General features: G+C 35.6%; 1 protein-coding gene across 1 annotated transcript; it reads left to right on the forward strand.

Annotated features, from left to right (window-relative positions):
- The first annotated feature begins 7,001 nt into the window (after nt 1–7,001).
- LOC105047088 (oleosin) lies at nt 7,002–7,770 on the forward strand. Its single transcript, XM_010925884.4, has one exon. The coding sequence runs from the start codon at nt 7,058–7,060 to the stop codon at nt 7,535–7,537; it is 480 nt and encodes a 159-aa protein (XP_010924186.1). The 5' UTR covers nt 7,002–7,057; the 3' UTR covers nt 7,538–7,770.
- Nucleotides 7,771–19,826: the final 12,056 nt, after the last annotated feature.

The raw sequence follows: 19,826 nt of genomic DNA on the forward strand, positions 1-19,826 counted from the left end.
TTTAGATAGATACTTAGGATACAATCAGGTAACAATCTATCCAGGAGATCAGAAAAAGGCCACCTTCATATGCCCCTATGGAACCTTTGCTTTTCAAAAAATACCTTTTAAACTGTGTAATACACCCACGACCTTTCAAAGGTGCATGATGTCAATATTTTTGGATATAGTAGGAGATTTTTTAAAAATTTTCATGGATAATTTTTCAATCTTTGGAGAATCTTTTGAAAGTTGCCTTAATAATTTGAGGAGAATATTAAAATGATGCATTGAGGCCAATCTAGTTTTAAGCTAGGAGAAGAGCTATTTCATGGTTTAAGAGGAGATCGTCTTAAGGCATATCGTGTCAAATAGAGGGATTGAGGTTGATAGAGTAAAAGTTGAACTGATTTCTAAACTTTTTCATTCACTTTTGTCAAACAAATCCGATCTTTTCTTGGCCATGTAGGATTCTACTGTGGATTCATCAAAGACTTTTCCAAGACATCCCATCTTTTGTGTAATCTACTCGCTAAGGATGTTTCTTTTAATTTTGATGACGAATGTCTTGAGTCTTATGAGTTTCTAAGAGAAGCTGTGACCAAAGCTCCAATCATCCAACCTTAGACTGATCACTACCTTTTGAGATCATATGAGATGCTTCAGATTTTGCCATATGAGCTGTCTTGGGTCAAAGGGTAAATAAATATCCCGTAGTGATTTATTATACCAGCAGAACTCTGAACGAAGCTCAAATCAATTATATCACAACTGAAAAAGAGTTACTAGCAGTAGTGTTTGCCCTAGAGAAGTTTCGATCATACCTATTAGGATCAAAAATCATGATTTATTCAGATCATGCGGCTTTGAGATACCTACTCTCAAAGAAAGATACTAATCATGATTGATTAAATGGATCTTACTGCTATAAAAATTTGATATTGAAATTTGAGATAAAAAAGAATTTGAAAATGTTGTAGCAGATCACCTATCTACGATCCTAGCTGAAGATTGTAAATCTGCATCAATTGAAGAATCTTTTCCAGATAAGCAACTTCTAGCAGTTTCATATACAAAGGCTCCTTGGTTTGTAGATATTGTTAATTATTTAGTAGTTGGACAAATTCTTGATGGTTGGTCTAAGAATGAAAAGAATCGATTTTTACTCAAATTAAGTATTATTTTTGGGAAGATCCTGAATTTTTTCAAATTTGTGCTGATTAGATCATTCGTAAGTGTATTTCTGAATCTGAACACTGGAGTATCTTATAATTTTATCACACTCTTGCTTGTGGAGGATATTTTTTTGGATGAAAAACTATGACTAAAGTATTACAAAGTAGTTTTTATTGGCCCACATTGTTTAAGAATGCTTATACTTTTAGCCAGGAATGTCTTATGTGTCAAGCTTTAGAAAATATTTCAAAGAAAGACATGATGCCTTTGAATCTCATCTTGGTAGTTGAAATTTTTGATATTTGAAGAATTGATTTCATAGAATCCTTTCCATCTTCCAATAGTTTTGAATATATTTTGGTGGCCGTCGATTATATTTCTAAATGGATTGAGGCAATGGCAATATGAACTAATGATTATAAGGTAGTCATAAATTTGTTCAAAAAATATCTTTTCTAGGTTCGGATTTTCATGTGCTATCATTAGCGATGGAGATATCCACTTCACAAACTATCAGTTTCGAACACTACTGTGAAAATATGAAGTTATACATAAGATAGCTACATCATACCATCCGCAAATAAGTGGCCAAGTAGAAGTATCCAATAAGGAGATCAAGAACATCCTGCAAAAGATTATTAGGCCCGACATAGAGATTGGTCAGATCGATTAGATGATGTATTATGGGCTATAGGATAGCTTATAAAAATTTATTGGAATTTCTCTTTACAGATTGATCTATGGAAAAGCATATTATCTTCCGATAAAACTTGAACACAAAGCATATTAGGCAATCAAGCAACTGAATTTTAATTTGAAACAACCTGGTTCCAACTGAATATTGCAACGAAGTGAATTAAATGAATTGAGACGAGAGGCTTATGAAAATTTATGAATTTATAAAGAGAAAATGAAAGTCTTTCATGACAAACACAATTCAAAAAAATCTTTGAGCCAAATCAACAAGTCTGGTTATTTAATTCAAGACTAAAATTATTTTTAAAAAAATTAAGATCTAGATGGGATAGACTTTACATAGTAAATCAAGTATTCCCATATGGTGCAATCAAACTTTATGATCCTAAATCTAAATTTTTTTTAAGATAAATGGATAAAGATTGAATCATATATTGAAGAATGTTACTAAATTGAATCATTGGCCAAATAGTATTAATAGACCCACACTGAACTGAGCTACATCATGTCAGGTTGAAGATGGTAAACTTAACACTTGTTGGGAGACAACCCAATATTTATTTTTTTTTATGTAAAAAAAATACAGCCTTTATATTGATGATAAGCACCTCTTCTTAGGTTATTTTTTTTTTATACCTTTCAATTCATTCTCATGGTTTGAATTTAATTTTTTAATTTATTTATACTATTAAAGATAATGGCATTTAAGTTGGGGGATAGAAAAATTAATCTCTTGAAATTTTTTTGAAATATTAAAAAAAATTGAAAGTATTTTGAAAAACTTTTTGAATTTTTGAATAAACTATGTGTCAAAAAAAATTTCTGAGCAAAATAGACTAAAAAAATAATAATAGTAAAAAAGTATTTGCTAATGGTTGTAGTGAGTTAAGGAGTAATTAGACTTTTAGCAACCTATTTAGGTCACCTAAAGGCTATTAGTATTTTCAATTATACATGCACATTGACAAGGCAAAGTAGGTGTTAATTGTAAGACCGACTGAAGATTCAATTATTATTTAAAATTAATGATTGATATACACTCCAATTAAAGAAACTTAAATTTGAGAAAGAGCTACCTGTTTAAAATAAAAGTATAAAATACAGAATATATGTGGATTGTTCTAAGCTTAGTAATCGGATCTTTGCACCTAAGTCAAGTGTGGAAGTTCGTGCCAAATGGTGGAGGAAAGATCAGGATATTCAGTACTAAAAAAAAAAAGAAAAGAGAAGCAGTGTGAAAGCTACCTTAGTTCATGAGCTTAATTTGAGGGTGTATAGAAAATTAACTAAAATAGATAATAAGAAAAGATATATTTATCTTTTACAAACTAGCACTTAAATGCTAAGTTAGCCATCACAAACACAAGTGCTGTAGATATTTAGATGAATTCTAAGAAAATTTCTAATTATACTAATTACGAAATTTGCTTCCAAAACTTAATATTTAGTTAGCGATACTTAAATGATTTTCAATTCTAAATCTATTTTTATAATAATGATACTTTTATTGCATTGCTAAGGGACAGCAATGAGTAAGTTGGAGGGTGTAATAAGTTATATATTTATATATTTATTTTAAATATTTTTAGGTAATTAATGGTGCTAACATCTCTAAAAATCTTAATTTATAAATAAATTAATTTTTTTTATAAAAAATAAATAATTTTAAAAAATATAAAATTAGAGCATATTTATAAAAAATAGATGTCAAGCTAATTGAGCAATTTAAGTACTAAAATAATTAAAAAATTAATAATTAAATTATATTTTTTTATTTTTCAGGTACAAAATCAAGAAAAAACAAGCAAAAATATCTAAAATTTTATTTTAAAAAGTCTTCGGTACACGATGACCGACTGGCTAGTCCATGGAATTAGGGCGTGATCCACAGCACAGTTTCACAATCCACAGTCATGGTTCACAGGCGATGGATTGAGTTTTGCACAATTCAACGATTGAGATCGTGTTGAACATCCGATCGAATGGTCTAGAACGTGCCATCCCATATCCAATTGTGGTGGCCACTAATTTTGTGCGATCGAATGACCCATATCACATGCCAGGTTGATCGGACGGTGAGGATTCATTGCCGACTGAGAACTAAACCAGAGAAGAGGGATTTTGCGCCACTCAATGGTCCGGAATGAAAGTTGATCTTGATCCAACGGTCACATATTTTTTGACTTTGAATAGGAGATCAGATGCGTGATCCAATAGTCCAAAATTGATCCGACAAAAGATCGAACAGCCAGCATCGAATCCGACTGAGATGAGGAGCTTAAATGGTGATTTTTGGGTAGATCTGGATGGTTCAAAGTAGATCCAACGGTCAGAAAATGCAGACACGGGTTAGATACGATTTTGAAGGCTTTTAGGACTTCAATTTCTACTAAAAAAAGAAAAAAAATTTCATCTATAAATAAAGGGTCGAAAATAAGAGAATAAGCAAAAAAAATAGAAAAAATAAGAAAAAATAAGATAAAAATTAAGAGAGGTGTAAGAATCCAAGGAGAAGAAGGACAGAATCCAGTTCGCTCCACGGAGTATGAAGGAAGAAGGAGAGGTCGTCAACCATCTTTCCGACGAGGCTGCACCAATCAATTTAAATCTTTATTTAATTTTATTTTATTTTATTATTTTTTAAATTTTTTATAATTGAACTTCAATTTTAATAAATATAAAATTTATTTTTATGTACTTTTAAATTCTTATTCTTTATTTTTATTGCAAGTTGAAGTTAAGATCTAATTAGTGGATCTTGGCACCAAATTTATTTTTCATACTTTAAAATTTTTAATTTAATTTATATATTTTCTCAAATTTTTTTTAAAAAATTTAAAATTTTTAAATCAAAAATACTTCTTTTATGTAATTTGATTCGACTTTTACTTTTACATATTTTTAATATTATTTTAAAAATTAAAATTAATTTGATAATCATATATTCTAACGATAATATTGTAATATTATCATATAATAAAATATATAATTATAAAAAAATAATATTTAGATAAATAAAAAAAATAAACATACGGAACAAAAAGATACAGAGATTTAATGTAGTTCGGCAATATGTCCATCTACGGTGAGGAGCAGGGAGAATAATTTACTATGATGAAAAAAAAATATTTATAAAAAGGTACACCAGTTTTTTTTCCCCTTGTCTAACTCCCAGAATCCCCAATACACCCAGCAATTATTGCTTTTATTATTTCTGGCCTCAGCGTTTTTTTTTTTTTTTTTTTTTTTTTTTTTTTTTTTTTTTTTTTTTTTTTTTTTTTTTTCTGCCTCAGCGTTTTTTTTTTTTTTTTGTTTCTTACAATTGGTTGTGCGGCTACTAACATCCTCATAATCAGGATGGTAGGGCTTTTTTTATTAAGTCACATGCACGCACATGCCAGTCATGTGGGTTTTTAAAGCCAGTCACATGACAAGATGAAACATGTCATGATACGTTTGCCGGCTTTTGTAGTTCAGGATTTTATGCACGTGTATAGCTTTTAAAGAAGATATCTCGATGATTATAATGATTCTAAACGGTATTTATTATATGGCACGCCCTGGAGAAACCTGGTAAGGTTGATCATAGTTGTATTGTCTTCACATAGAAACTAATTCATTTACTTTGAAATTTGAGATATCTGTATCTTTTGGTCCTGGAATGCAAAATTAGTTCCGTGGAGACAATCTGTCCTGGTGGACTAAGTAGATCCTTCTTAACATTGAGTTAAAACCAATACTTCTAATATAACTTTTGAAGTTTCCTTGTCTCACCATTTTATTTTTAGGTTTGACTCCATGACAGTCAATCAAGTTTTAAGATATTTTGGTTTTAATATTGGTAAATTAAAAAGTTCAAATTAGAAGAAGGACATGGTTTGGAGGGATGCAATTGTGTCTAGTTAAACGCTCAAAGTTAACTCGAGTCAAAATACTCAGATTTGAAACTCGATTCAAGATCAATCGATTTTAATATCCAAGCTCGAGATCGATTTGGCTCAATTTGAATATCAACCAAGTCAAAATTAAACTTAAATTCGAGCTTATCATAGTTAAATAATATATTATAAAATAGAATATAAACTAATATTATATTTTAAAATATTAAATTAATAATGATGTTATAAATAAAATAAAATAAAATATTATATATATAATATATATATATATATATATAATATTTGAGTTTGACTCGAAAAAATGTTAAGTCGAGCTTGAACTTGAGTAAGACTCGAGTAACTCGTAGCTATTATGCTCATTTAGATTCATAATTTGGAAGTGAAAACCGGCTAACTCATCTTTAGAATTTGTCTAACTCTTGATTCCCATGACATAAATTCAGGATATGTGATTAGTCATTTATAAAGAATTTGTCTCTAAATTGTTCATTAGCATCAAAACAACATACAGCTCTAATGAATTCAAAAGATCATATATGGCGATAATTGACAGCACTGATTCCTTGCCCTTTTACTGTGTTAGGAGTTTTGCAACTTTTTTTTTTTTCATTATTTTAGAAAGAAACTTGTAACCGGAGGGATAACTCGATCCTAAGTGCTACTGGCTCGCTCAATCTTTAGGTGAAATTGGGATCAATTCGAGATACCTAGCAAAACCATCAAACGACCATAAGCCTATAATACAGTAGTTTGGCATCTCTGGTTTTGCGCCATATCCAGTACTCTTCCATCTCCTCGTTCAAGAGCTAAATTGAATCTAAAAGCGATTCAAACGCCGCAAAATATTTCCAGCGGTAATCTTTTTGGATACTTTGCCCTTCAAACCAAATTTACTAAAGTAAAAGAATTTTATTCAAATGCAATTTCCCTTGGATCCGAAATGGTCTCAAAAGCTAGCCTTGGCAACCCTAATGGTCCGGATCTGGCTTCCACCCCTTTTATAACCACAATACCTTCACCAAAGCAGCCGAAGGCCCGCACACAAATCCTCACCCACGGTTTCCACATTTCTGGCATCCGATTCCGACTCCAAGCCCTGAAGAAGAGGACATCCCCCCCGAAGCTGTAAAGGTTCCCCACCCGACCTCCCTCCCATCATTTCACACGTGTAATCCCGCATGCCCGTCAAAAAAACCATCCCCACACGTGTCGCCCCACCACCTCCTCTCCCTCGTTATATCACTTCTCCCCCACAACGCCCCTCCACTCTCTCTCTCTCTCTCTCTCTCTTCTCACCACCACCAACAATGGCGGACCGTCAGCCCGGCGCAGGCCCACGAGCCCAACGGCCCGCCTCAGGCCACGCCATCCTCCGACAGCTCCACAGCCGCGCCCCCAACTCCACCCAGGTCGTCGGCTTGTTGACACTCGTCATATCCGGCGCCATCCTCCTCCTGCTCACCGGGGTGACGCTCACCGGCACCGTCGCGGGTCTGGTCTTCTTCGGCCCAGTTATCCTTCTCACCAGCCCGATATGGTTCCCGGTCGCCGCCGTCATCTTCATGGCCATCGCCGGATTCCTTTCGGTCTGCGGGTTCGGCGTCGTGGCCGCGGCTGGCGCCACGTGGCTGTACCGCTACTTCAGCGGCCGCCACCCGGTGGGGAGCGACCGGGTCGACTACGCCCGCAGCCGGATCGCCGACACGGCCAGCCAAATGAAGGACTACGCCCGGGAGTATGGTGGGTATCTTCAGAACCGGGTGAAGGATGCGGCACCGGGAGCTTAGAGTGGTCGAGAGATCTTTTAATGGGGTTTGGTTATTTTGGTGGAGTTTTCGCTATCGAGTTACCGTTTTATTGCCGCCTTCTTTTGTTCTGTTTGGTTTTAGTTAGCGCCGTGCGCCTTGGGTTGGTGTTAGAGGTCTGATTTATGGGGCTTGTGAATGGTGATGATATGGTCTTTTGATGGAAATTAAACAATGAAGATTTGGTTTGTCTGTTAGGCAATTTTATGTTTGCATGCATGGTAGCCAACCTCTGTAGTGTGTTTGAGTTATATATATATATATGAGTTGGATTGGATCTAAGATTTGGATGCAGTACTTGATTTGCCAAATAGCAAAGCAAATTGCTAGTTTGCATGAAGTTAGCCTGTTAGTGGCCCGACTTAAGCTACCAAGAAATGGTAGCAACTTTTTTTTTTTTGCTAGTAGTAATTAAGCTCAATTGGCCCAATCTTCTTGCGTTTTTAGTTCTCTCCTGAAATTTTTTATATTATTGTCTAGCATACCTTCAATCAATCCAAAATGCCTTATCAAAAGTATTTGTCTAATTATAGGAAAGAGTTAAAAAAATAAATTTTCTTTTCTCCTTCTCATGCAAATTCAATTTATTAAGAAAGTATTACGAATTATGAACATGAATCAGAATCAAAAATACCTATGAAGTGTTATAGCTATTATTACTTTTAAAACATGAATCAGAGGTCCCTATTAGTTTCAATTTCCAGGAACCATGGTCAGTTTATCTTAGGAATGATATCAGGCTAGAAGATGGTGCTAATAGAATGGTGCCGGCTTTGCATGAGAGATGAGATTTGAACCCCAGTTCCTCCACGAGAAGGGTACGAAAGCATTGAGTTAATTTGCTTGGAAAGGATATATACAACTAGTTCTAATCAAAAATTATCATGACAGATAAATTTAGGTTTACCAAATATTGACGAGAATAAGTGTGGGCCTCATTTAACATTCACAAGGATAGCAACTCGTGTTCCATCCAGGATACCCGACACATTTGCACTAAATTGCCCCATAGATAACCAAATGTGCCATCCACATTTTTTTAAAGTCAATTGCCATCCAGCCTTCTACTAGACGCAAAGAATTGATACTAAGTGGATAAGAATAATGTAGGAATCTGTGAAAAATGGATGTCTTAGTGGAAGATGCTTTCCTGCTTAGTTTTCTGCACTTATGTGGCAGTTGAGTGGCCTGATGGCACCACTTGACACCAACCTACCCTCCGTATTTACTAATTCTTATTCGCTACCTGGAAGCAGGAAACAAAGCAAGTAGTGGGGTAACTAGGGGTGGCTCTGGTCATTTTCAATTTACTTCGATTTTTGGTAGATTCTTTTATTTCTATTATTTTTTTTTGGTGGTCAGATATATTATACCATATTAGAACTGTCAAAATAGATGAGGGCCCATGGGCCAACCCATTTGGTCCCAAAAATGGGGTGAATCGGGCGAGAAATTCTGGTCCATTTATACAAGTGGACTTTTTGGCCTGGCCTCTGTAACCCATGGGCTGAAACGGATTAGGACCGGGTCAGCTCGTGGGTTGGCCCACACCCTTCCTCTCCCTCTCGGTCCCTAGTGCGAGAATCTCCTCCCTCTCCCTCTTGGTTCCCGACAGCCCTCCCTCCTCCTCTCGGCCCACCCCCCCTCCTCTCTGGCGTATCACCGCCCCTCCCTCCTTCTCTCGGCAGTCGGTGGTCCCCACACCCCTCCCACCGTACTCTCTCAACTTTCCTCTTGATCCCCGGCACGAGAACCTCCCTCCCTCTCCCTCTTGGTTCTCGACGCAAGAACCCCCTCTCTCTCCCTCTTGATCTCTGGTGGCCCTTCTTCCTCCTTTCGGCCTGCCCTCTCCTCCGTGACGTACCACCACCCCTCCCTCCTCCTCTCGATAGTCCACGGCGCCGCTCCTCGCCCCCCATCCTCCTCTCGACGATCCCCGACACCCCTCCCTCCCAACGGTCCCCAGAGGAGAGAAGCAGCGGCCCCGGGTGGTGACAGGGGAGCGGACTTACGGCGTACGGCACTGGGTAGTGACAGGCGATAAGGGAGTGGACCCCGACCTTAGAAAAAAAAAAAAAAAAAGGATGTGGGCTAGTCCGGTCCTAATCCATAGCCCACATGGGTTAAGGTCGGGCTAGATTTTTATGGCCTCTTTTAACAAGTGGGCCGAGGCCGACCGACCCACATAATTATAGCCCACATGGCTTAAGGCCAGGCTGGGCCGGACCGACCCATTTTGATAGCTCTATACCATATATATATATATATATATATATATATATATATATATATATATATATATATATATATATATATATATATATATATATATATATATATATATATATATATATTGGATGTATGTCTTAGAAACCAGATTGGCTGACACTTGTAAAATATTTTTAGGACATAATTTGTAATTGGACTTTGAATATTAATAAAAATTAGATTATTTATATTCATATTGTGTTTAAAGTATCTGTGAATCATCCATTGAATTAATGGGTAAGATTACACATATTCTCAATAGTTGAAAATTTGAGACATGTGCTAATCTTAGTAAATTCATAAATTACTTCCGATCATACGATCATCATGAGAATGATGATCGATCTGAAGATTGGTGTATGATCGCTTTCTTCGAATAGAAGAGTCTTGAATCTACGGTATGGAGATACTGGAATGAAATACAGATACTTGTTAAGAACAAGGGTACTAAGCATGACCATTTACGAACAGTCACAAGGATATCTATCTTCTCGTCAGTGACTTGTTTATAGCTGTGGTTGTGTGTTTAGTTCTTTGACCTGAGATACATTGACAGTTCACCTCGAGAGTGCTGTAGTTTGACTGTACCATAACTCGATCTCTTAGCCATATGGAGTCTTAAAGTATATGTTGGTTGCAGTATATTTATTAGAAATTGGATTGTACCAAGATGAATCTATCGATCTCGATAGAGGAGGAGTAGTTTTATGTAGATAATGAGATTAAGTTTAAAAGCCTATGGCCATGGCAATGTGAAAGATAGAAAAAAAAATTCTATTAAATTTACATCAGACTCGAATTGATTAATTCTATCATATGACAGATATCATGAGGTTTGATGAGTTTATCTTACCTCAATTCTATCGAGACTCACAATAGAAGAACCGAATCATACGGTAACTGCACCTAGAGGTTCTTATTCAGTTCTGATGGGTTGCCACTATATACTACTAGGTATCACTGGTCGATTATGGGATCAATTAAAATTATTTCAATGATCGATGATTCTAATTGACTGAATTAAAAAAAATTTTGATCCATTGAAAAGAGTTTCAATGATATTGTTGATAGAAATCACAACACATCTTGTTACTATACAGAATTGAATCTATAGGGTCACACAACAAAGGACTTTAGTCTAGGATTGTTTAATTGGATTCAATTAATCCAATTGGGTCTAAGGTATTCATGCTAGCACATGATTCAACCTAGATTTTTCTAGATTAAATTTTGCTATTAGATAGGGTTCAACCTAATCTAATTGGGCTCTATTTAGGCACCAAGAGTTGGTTGCATTTAATTTGCTCCTATTAAATTTGAATTAGATTCAAATTTAAAAGAAGCACACTTCTTAAAGATCGGTTGGATGGGACTAGAAAGGAGGGGCACCAAGTGTTGCTGCCCTCTCTCTTTCTCCATGCCTTCTCGAGGAATGAAGGGACGCACGCCCCTTCTAGATGAGATCCAGAGTGCGTACGCCCCAAATGGATAAGGATGATTGGTTAGGAGGTTGCCCATTTAAATGTTTAAGTTTGAAATGTTCAATTTAAACCAAGTTGTTTGGATGTGATCCACTTGATTTTAAATGGGTTTTATCCTTCCATACCTATCTTGATCTTATCATGTAAATTATTACATGATGAAACGAGAGAAAAGCAGAAAGGGGTTTCGGCCTTCTTTCTGGGTGAAGAAATCCTAAGGGGTGTCACCCCCAATGGATTAAGGAAAGGTAGTTGAGTTCAAATTCAAATGTGATTTGAATTTGACTTTTAGATGGAGGAGGATTGGATATGGCCAACATCCACTCTTGTTTCTCGTACAATTTGTTGCAAAAAAATATGGAGAGAAGTAAGTGGCACCCCATCTTTGAAATCTGATTTCAAAATGTGCCGTTCCATGTTGGTTGGATTGAGTTAGGATTTTAAGTCTATAAAAGAACCCCTTGCAAAAAGGTTTGCAATTCATTCATTTTTGAGACTTGAAATTCTGCTGCATTCCATCTCCCTCTCATCTCTCGTACGCCTAGAGTAGGCTACTCCCTCATCCTCCATGCCCAAAGGTGTTGCATTGGTCTTTGACGCGCTTAAAGGAGTTCAGGCACCTACAACTGAAGGAAAAAGAAGGTTGTGGCGAGTGTTGATCTGACAACCTCAAAAACCACTTGCTGATCAAGGAGCCATCAGATCTACCTTGGATAAGGTGGATCAAATCTGGAGAAAGCATCCTAGACAAAGGTCCGAGTAGATACTCGTAGAGGTCGGATACATGTACGGCTCAATAACGAACCTCAACTATACTACGATCATCAAACTGCGGAGATCATCTTCACTTACAAGGTGATGAGTATTGTTTCAATTAATTTTATACATGCTGAATATTGACTAATGATCTATCTTTTTGATCTATATTTTCGATGCCAGATTGTGAAAAATTTTAAAATTCTATTATGTCCAGTTTGATCGATCCAGAGTACGATAATCAACCTTTAACTTGTATTAGAGCCAGATTGAGGTCTGAAAAATAGATCAAAATCAGATCTGATCAGATGAGATCTAATGTAGTCAGTAGATCTAAAGTAGTTTAGATTTATTTTTCAGTATGTGTTAGCTAGATCTAATGTAGTTCTTATATATGTGATATGTATAGAACTAGATTTTACATATATGATATGTAGTAGATTAGATCTAGTTAATTTCTAAATAGCCAAGTACTCTAATTGGATTTATCACCTGGCCTACCCAGTCATTAGAGGAAACAGAGATTAAGTCTCTCTCATGTCCATTCAAAAGGATTCTCTCATGGCGTGTAGGGGTGTCATGTGGTTACATCCCATGAGGAAGAAAAGCGAAAGAAAAAAACTTAATTTTTTACTAAACCCTGGTTTCAAAACCCTAGGTTTGATTAATCGTGATGCACAAATAGTTGTTTAGATATGAAAAAAATTTTCAAATCTAAATTAGAACTATTTTTGTAATACATGCATGATCTAAAAACATCAAACATAAGAAAGAGTTTCTGTCTGGCCTGTAGGAGTCGACTCGATTCTTGTTCGAGTCAACTCTAGTCCCTGATGAGTCGACTCCTTTTTCATTGAAGTCGACTCGAGATCCTGTCGAGCCGGCTCGATTTGCATCTGAACCGACTCGAGTTCTGCAGGCTAGAAATAGGATTTCTATTCACCACAGAGAGCCAGCTCGATTTTTGATCTGAGCCGACTTACTGTGATGAGTCGACTCAAACCCAGGGCGAGTCGGCTCGAGGGTGAGCAAAAAATTTTGAAATTTTGTATGAGATGCAAAACTCAATTTATTTGAATTCAAAAATATTTTAACATCTGAATTAGATCCATGAACTTAATTAGGGATTAAAGATGAAATTAAAAGATCTAATTAAAAATTCAGATTTGACATAATTTCATAAATCATGGGTCAAGGGTGTGGGTAGCTCAATTAGGTTTAGTAGGAGCGATTGATCAAACTGACTCAAGAGTTGATTATTTTTGGGTCAAGAGTGCTTCAGACCAATCCAATAGTTATAAGTTTGATCAAATCGATTAACAGCCATATGTTATCGATCAACCTAATTTGACTCAGTAGTTCGAGCTTGGGTCAATAGATTAATCTGATCGATTCTAATCAACCAATTTGGTGTCTAAGATAAGCACATAGATGGCAATTCTTTAATTGATTCTATTATCTGACCTGATCAATTTGTTGGTGTCTAAGAAAAGTAACGGAGGGACCCCACACATCTTAACTTACCTAGTTATTTTGGAAGATTAGTTTTTGTATTTAGTTGACTTGTTGAACTCGAGCTAGTCCATGCTACTAGGTTAGTCATAACCGTTATGACTAATTAAGGATGATATCTGAATCAAATCTTTCTAAAAAAATATTAAATCTAGCGATCTTCCACTGTTGTAATTGTACGGGTATTCCCGGGGTTGATTGTTCTCAGCTGGATACAGTGGTTCAGTTACATCGGAAAGATGTAACCATGACATTAGACATGAGATGTTGTAGATTAGAGATGGGGTTGGACTCAATATTTCGATTACAGTGAGAGTCCCAATGATGGATCTATTTCGCACAAACGGTAGGTCTGACTTAACTAAGGAGTGGGCTAATGTTCCAGATATGGTGAAGCTCATGAATTAAGATAGAAATTTGCTGCAATATGTTTAGAGAAATACTAGATAAGAGTTGTCCACTTATCAATTGACCCAACATCAATAACTGTTAGGTGAGGTGGTGAGTCAATTGCTGAGACCGCAGCACCCACTAAAGACTCTTAATCGTAAAGGTCTTTGCTTCTCTTCCAAGGGAGTGTGGGAAATCAAAAAAATAATGAGAGCCTTAATTTATTTTAAAAATAAAATTTTTAAAATAAATTGATTAAACCAATTACAAAATCTAACTAGAAACTTTGATTCTCTGCAGGAACAATGTTTGCTTCCAAACTCCTAGCCTGAATTTTAGAAACTAATAGGTTGATCGGATCAAATTTTAAGGATTGACTCCAAAATTTTAAAATCATTTTGAGTTTCAAGAAATTAGCTTATGTCCTTGACCAGGACCTTCCCTCTCTCCCAGCCTATCCGATCGCTGATCAGAGAGCGTCTTATGAGAAGTGGTTGAACGATGACAACAAGGTTCGATGCTATGTGTAGGTGTCAATGTCTAATGAATTGCAATGCCAACATAAGGATATGACTACTGTCAGGCAAATGCTAACTCACCTATAAGAGTTATATGGTGAGCAGAACCGCATAGCTCGCTATGAAGTGTTCAAGCGACTCTTCAAAGCGAAGATGCGTGATGGGCAGTCGGTCTACGATCATTGTTTGACAATGATCAAGGATCTTGAGGAGCTTGAGAAGCTCGATATGTCTATGGATAAAGACTTGCAAGTTGATCTAATCCTGCAGTCCTTGACTGATTCATATGGACAGTTTGTTGTAAATTCTTATATCAATAAGATCCAATGCACCATCTACGAGTTGGTAAATATGCTAGCTACAACTGAGGACACCTTAAAGAATTTAAGAGGCTATGTACTTGCTATGGAGCAAACTTTTTCTAAGACAAAATCTACTAGAAAGAAGAAAAAGTTGGTGAAGAAGCAGAAGATGGAGAGCAAGAAGAAGAAGGCAGTCTCGAAGAAAAAGGCATCAAAAAGAAAAAGTATTTTCACTATGACAAAGATGGCCATTGAAAGCGGAACTGCTCTGCTTACCTGGCAACACTGAAAAAGAAGGAAGATGGACCTTCTGGAGGTATGCTCGTCATAGAAATAAAACTAACAGTTTCTTCTACATCCAGTTAGATGTTTGACTTTGGATCTAGTGCTAATTTGTGCACTTCTTTGTAGAATCTTGAGGATAGCAGGAGGTTGAGGGACAGAGAAATGATCTTACATATCGAGAATAGAGCAAAAGTTACTGCTATGATCATGAAAACCTATCCTCTACAATTACCATCAGAAAATATTTTGATTTTAAGAAACTGTTACTTTGTACTTGCCGCGAGCAGAAATCTGATTTCTGTATCTTGTTTAACGCAGGAAGACTATGTAATTAGTTTCTTTAAAGATCATTGTATTATTTATTTGAGAAATAATAAAGTTAAAAATTATTTTTTTATCAATTATCTTTTTCAATTACATGTTGATATTTTTGTTCATTGTGTTGAGCAAAATGTGAATGCTAGAGGTTCCAAACATCCTACAGATAATGTAAATGAAAAGTACTTGTGGCACCTTATGCTAGGTTACGTACATTGCAAAAGACAGGATTAACAGATTGAAAAAAATCAGATTGTTGAGTTCATTGACTTCTGAGTTATAGCTGATCTATGAATCATACCTTCAAGGCAAAATGATCAAGCTACTCTTTGTGGGACATGGGGAAAGGACCACAGAATTACTTGCTCTGGTACATTCTGATATTTGTGACATATTTGATGTATCGATTAGAGAAAGTTTTATCTACTTCATTATCTTTATCGATGATTTTTTACGGTATGGATATGCGTATCTTATGCGTCACAAGTCTGAGATCTTTAAAAGGTTCAAAGAATTCAGACATGAAGTGAAAAAATAAACTGAAAAGTCTCTTAAGGCTCTTCGATCAGATTGAGGAGGTGAATATCTTAGTGAAAAATTTTTGGATTATCTCAAAGAATATAAAATTATCTCAAGGTGGACTCCATCTGGAACATCTCAACTCAATAGAGTTTCAGAATGGAGAAATCGGACCTTATTAGATATGGTCTGTTCCATGATGAGTTTCACAATCCTTTCTGATTTTTTTTAGAGACATTGTATTTTGACTGTCATATATATACTGAATAGAGTTTTATCTAAAACTGTTCCTACCATACTATATGAAATATGACATGATAAGAAATCGAGTCTGAGTTATCCCAAGATTTGGGATTATCCTACCCATGTAAAATGACAACAAGCGGACAAGTTAGAAATCAGGCCACTTAGAGCTCGTTTTATTGAATATCCCAAAGAGTCATTGGGATATTTTTTTTATCTTTTGGAAGATCAAAATGTGATTGTGAGTCGACATGCAGTCTTTCTTGAAAAATAGTTTATTTAAGATGAAGGCATAGAAAGATAGATTAGGTTCAAGGAGAAAGTCTCCAAAGAGCAGCGAGCTTTGAAACTTGAGGAACCAATTTAGTTTGAGCCGATCCACACATTTTCTCTTCCACCTCATAAGTCTAGTCGAATTTTTCGTCCTCCTGAGAGGTACTTAGGTATTATCTCAGAGAATGTAGAGAAAATATTCCTCATAAAAAATAAAAAATATAGAAATGATCTTAAAACCTACAACAAGACGATATCAGATATCGACTACAAAAAATTATTAGTGGCAATGAAGTTAGAAATTGACTTAACGCACTCAAACCAAATCTAAATCTTGGTAGATTCACCTAAAGGTATTGTACCTATTGGGTGTAAATAAATTTTCAAGAGAAAGATAGATGCAGATGGAAAGATAGAGACCTTTAAAACTAGGCTTGTGGCGAAAGGGTATAGCCAGCGCGAAGGTGTTGACTATCAGGAGATCTTTTCATCTGTAGCTATGTTTAAATCTATCGGTACATTACTTACTGTTGTAATATATTTTGACTATGAAATATGGCAAATAGATATGAAAATTACTTTTCTGAATGGATATCTTGAGAAAGATATCTATATAAAACAGCCGCTTGATTTCACTGTCAGTGATGATGATCATAAGGTTTATAAACTGCAAAGGTCTATTAATTATGGATTAAAGCAAGTATCTCGGAGTTGAAATATTCGTTTCAATGATATAATTAAATCATTTGATTTCATCAAGAACAAAAAGATGTCATGTATTTTCAAGAAAGTCAGTGGGAGTGCTGTTACGTTCCTCGTATTGTATGTACATAATATCTTCCTGATTGAAAATGATATTTTCATGTTGACCTCGGTCAAGGTTTGGTTGTCTAAAGAGTTTTTTATGAAAGACGTAGGAGAGGTATCCTTCATTTTAGGAATTAAGTTCTATAGAGATAGATCTAGGAGGATGTTAGGATTGTCACAGAAAATATACATTGAGGAGGTGCTAAAAAGGTTCAACATGGAGAACTCCAGGAGGGATCTTGTACCCTTCAGATATGGTGTTCATCTCTCCAATAAAATATGCCCCAACACACCGGAGGAGATTGAACGTATGAGCAAGATCCCTTATGCTTCGACTATAGGGAGTCTCATATATGCCATGCTTTGTAATCGACCTAATATCACTTATACTGTGAGTGTCACAAGCAAATATCAGTCGAATCTAGGTAAAGAGCATTGGACTTCTGTGAAATATATCCTTAAGTACTTGAGAAAGACTAAAAATATATTTCTGATCTTTGAAAATAGAGAACTCAAAGTGTAAGGGTATAAAGATTCAGACTTCATGTCTGATATCGATGATCGAAAGTCGATATTGAAAAGTATTTTCTTGTGCAATAGTGGGCTATCAGCTGGAAAAGTTTCAAATAGATTGTGATTACAGACTCCACCATGAAAGCAGAATATATCGTCGTGTCGAAGGCTGCGAAGGAGGTGTTCTAGTTCAAGAAATTTGTTGTAAAACTTGGAGTGATGCCATCAGATACTGTCCCTCTCTACTATGACAACAATAATGCCATAGCCCTTACTAAGGAGCTGAGGACTCACCAGAAATTTAAGCACATCGAACGATGGTTTCACCTTATCTATGATTATCCCGAGAAAGGATATATCGAGGTGAAGAGAGTCGACACCGCAAACAATGTGGCTGACCCATTGACGAAGCACTTGAGCCCACAAAAGTCTGAAGCCCGTCTTGAGAAGATGGAATTTAGATTTGTTGCCAATTGGCTTTAAGTCAGTGGAGGTTTTTTGGACGTATGTCCTAGAAATTAGATTGACTGATACTTGTAAAATACTTTTAGAATATAATTTATAATTTGATTTTGAATATTAATAAAAATTGAGTTATTTCCATTTATATTGTGTTTAAAGTATCTGTGAATCGTCCATTGCATTAATGTATAAGATAACACATACTCTCAAGAGTTAAAAATTTGAGACATCTGCTAGTCTTAGTTAATTCATAAATTCTTTCGATCATAGGATCATCACGAAGACAGTGATTGATCTAGAAGATTGGTGTATGATCGCTTTCTTCTGATAGATGAGTCTTGAATCTACGGTGTGATGATATCGAAGAAAAAATACAGGTACTTGTTAAGAATAAGGATACTGAGCGTGACCATTTATGAACAGTCACAATGATATATACTTTCTCATTAGTGACTTATTCATAACTGCAGTTGTGTGTCTAGTTCTTTAATCTGAGATGCATTAACAGTTTACTTTAAGGGTGCTGTAGTTTGACTACATCATAACTCGATCTCCTAGTCATATGGAGCCTTGAAGTATATGTTGGCTACAGTATGTTTATTGTAGGAATTAGATTGTACCAAGATGGAATCTATCGATCTCGATAGTGAAGGAGTAATTCTATGTAGATCATGAGATTGAGTCTAAAAGTCCATGACCATGGTAATGTGAAAGATAGAAAAGAGTTTCTATTAAATTTTATATCAGATTCGAATTGATTGATTCTATCATATGACAGGTATGAGATTTAACAAGTTTATCTTAATCTCAATTCTGTCAGGACTCACGATAGAAGAACTGAATCATACGGTAACTAATTTAGAGATTCTTATTCAGTTCTGATGGATTGCCACTACATACTGCTAGGTGTCATTGGTGGATTGTGAGATCAATTAAAATTATTTCGATGATTGATAATTCTAATTGACTGAATTGGAAAGAATTTCAATTCATCAAAAAGAGTTTCGATGATGTTGTTGATAGATATTACAACATGCCCCATTACCATACAGAATTGAATCTATGGGGTCACACAACAAAGAACTTTGATCTAGAATTGTTTAATTGAATTCAATTGGTCCAATTGGGTCTAAGGTATTCATACTAGCACATGATTTGATTCAGATTTCTCCAGATTGGATTTTTCTATTGGATAGGGTTCAGCAATCTAATTGGGCTCTGTTTAAGCACCAAGAGTTGGTTGCATTTAATTTGTTCCTGTTAAATTTGAATTAGATTCAAATTTGAAAGAAGCATACTTCTTAAAGATCGATTGGATGGGACTACAAAAAAAAGGGCGTCAAGTGTTGCCGCCCTCTCCCTTTCTCCATGCCTTCTCAAGGAATGAAGGGATGCAAACCCCCTCTGGATGAGATCCAGAGGGCGTGCGGCCCAAATGGATAAGGACGATTGGTTAGGAGGTTGTCCATTTAAATGTTTAAGTTTGAAATGTTCAATTTAAACCAAGTTGTTTGGATGTGATCCACTTGATTTTAAATGGATTTTATCCTTCCATACCTACCTTGATCTTATCGTGTAAATTGGTACACGATGAAACAAGAGAAAAGCAAAAAGGGATTTTGGC

Source organism: Elaeis guineensis, chromosome 6 (assembly GCF_000442705.2).
Source record: "Elaeis guineensis isolate ETL-2024a chromosome 6, EG11, whole genome shotgun sequence".
Classification (NCBI taxonomy): domain Eukaryota; kingdom Viridiplantae; phylum Streptophyta; class Magnoliopsida; order Arecales; family Arecaceae; genus Elaeis; species Elaeis guineensis.

Coding starts and splice junctions, on each gene's coding strand:
- LOC105047088 (XM_010925884.4), top strand. CDS start 7,058: ATGGCGGACCGTCAGCCCGGCGCAGGCCCACGAGCCCAACGGCCCGCC.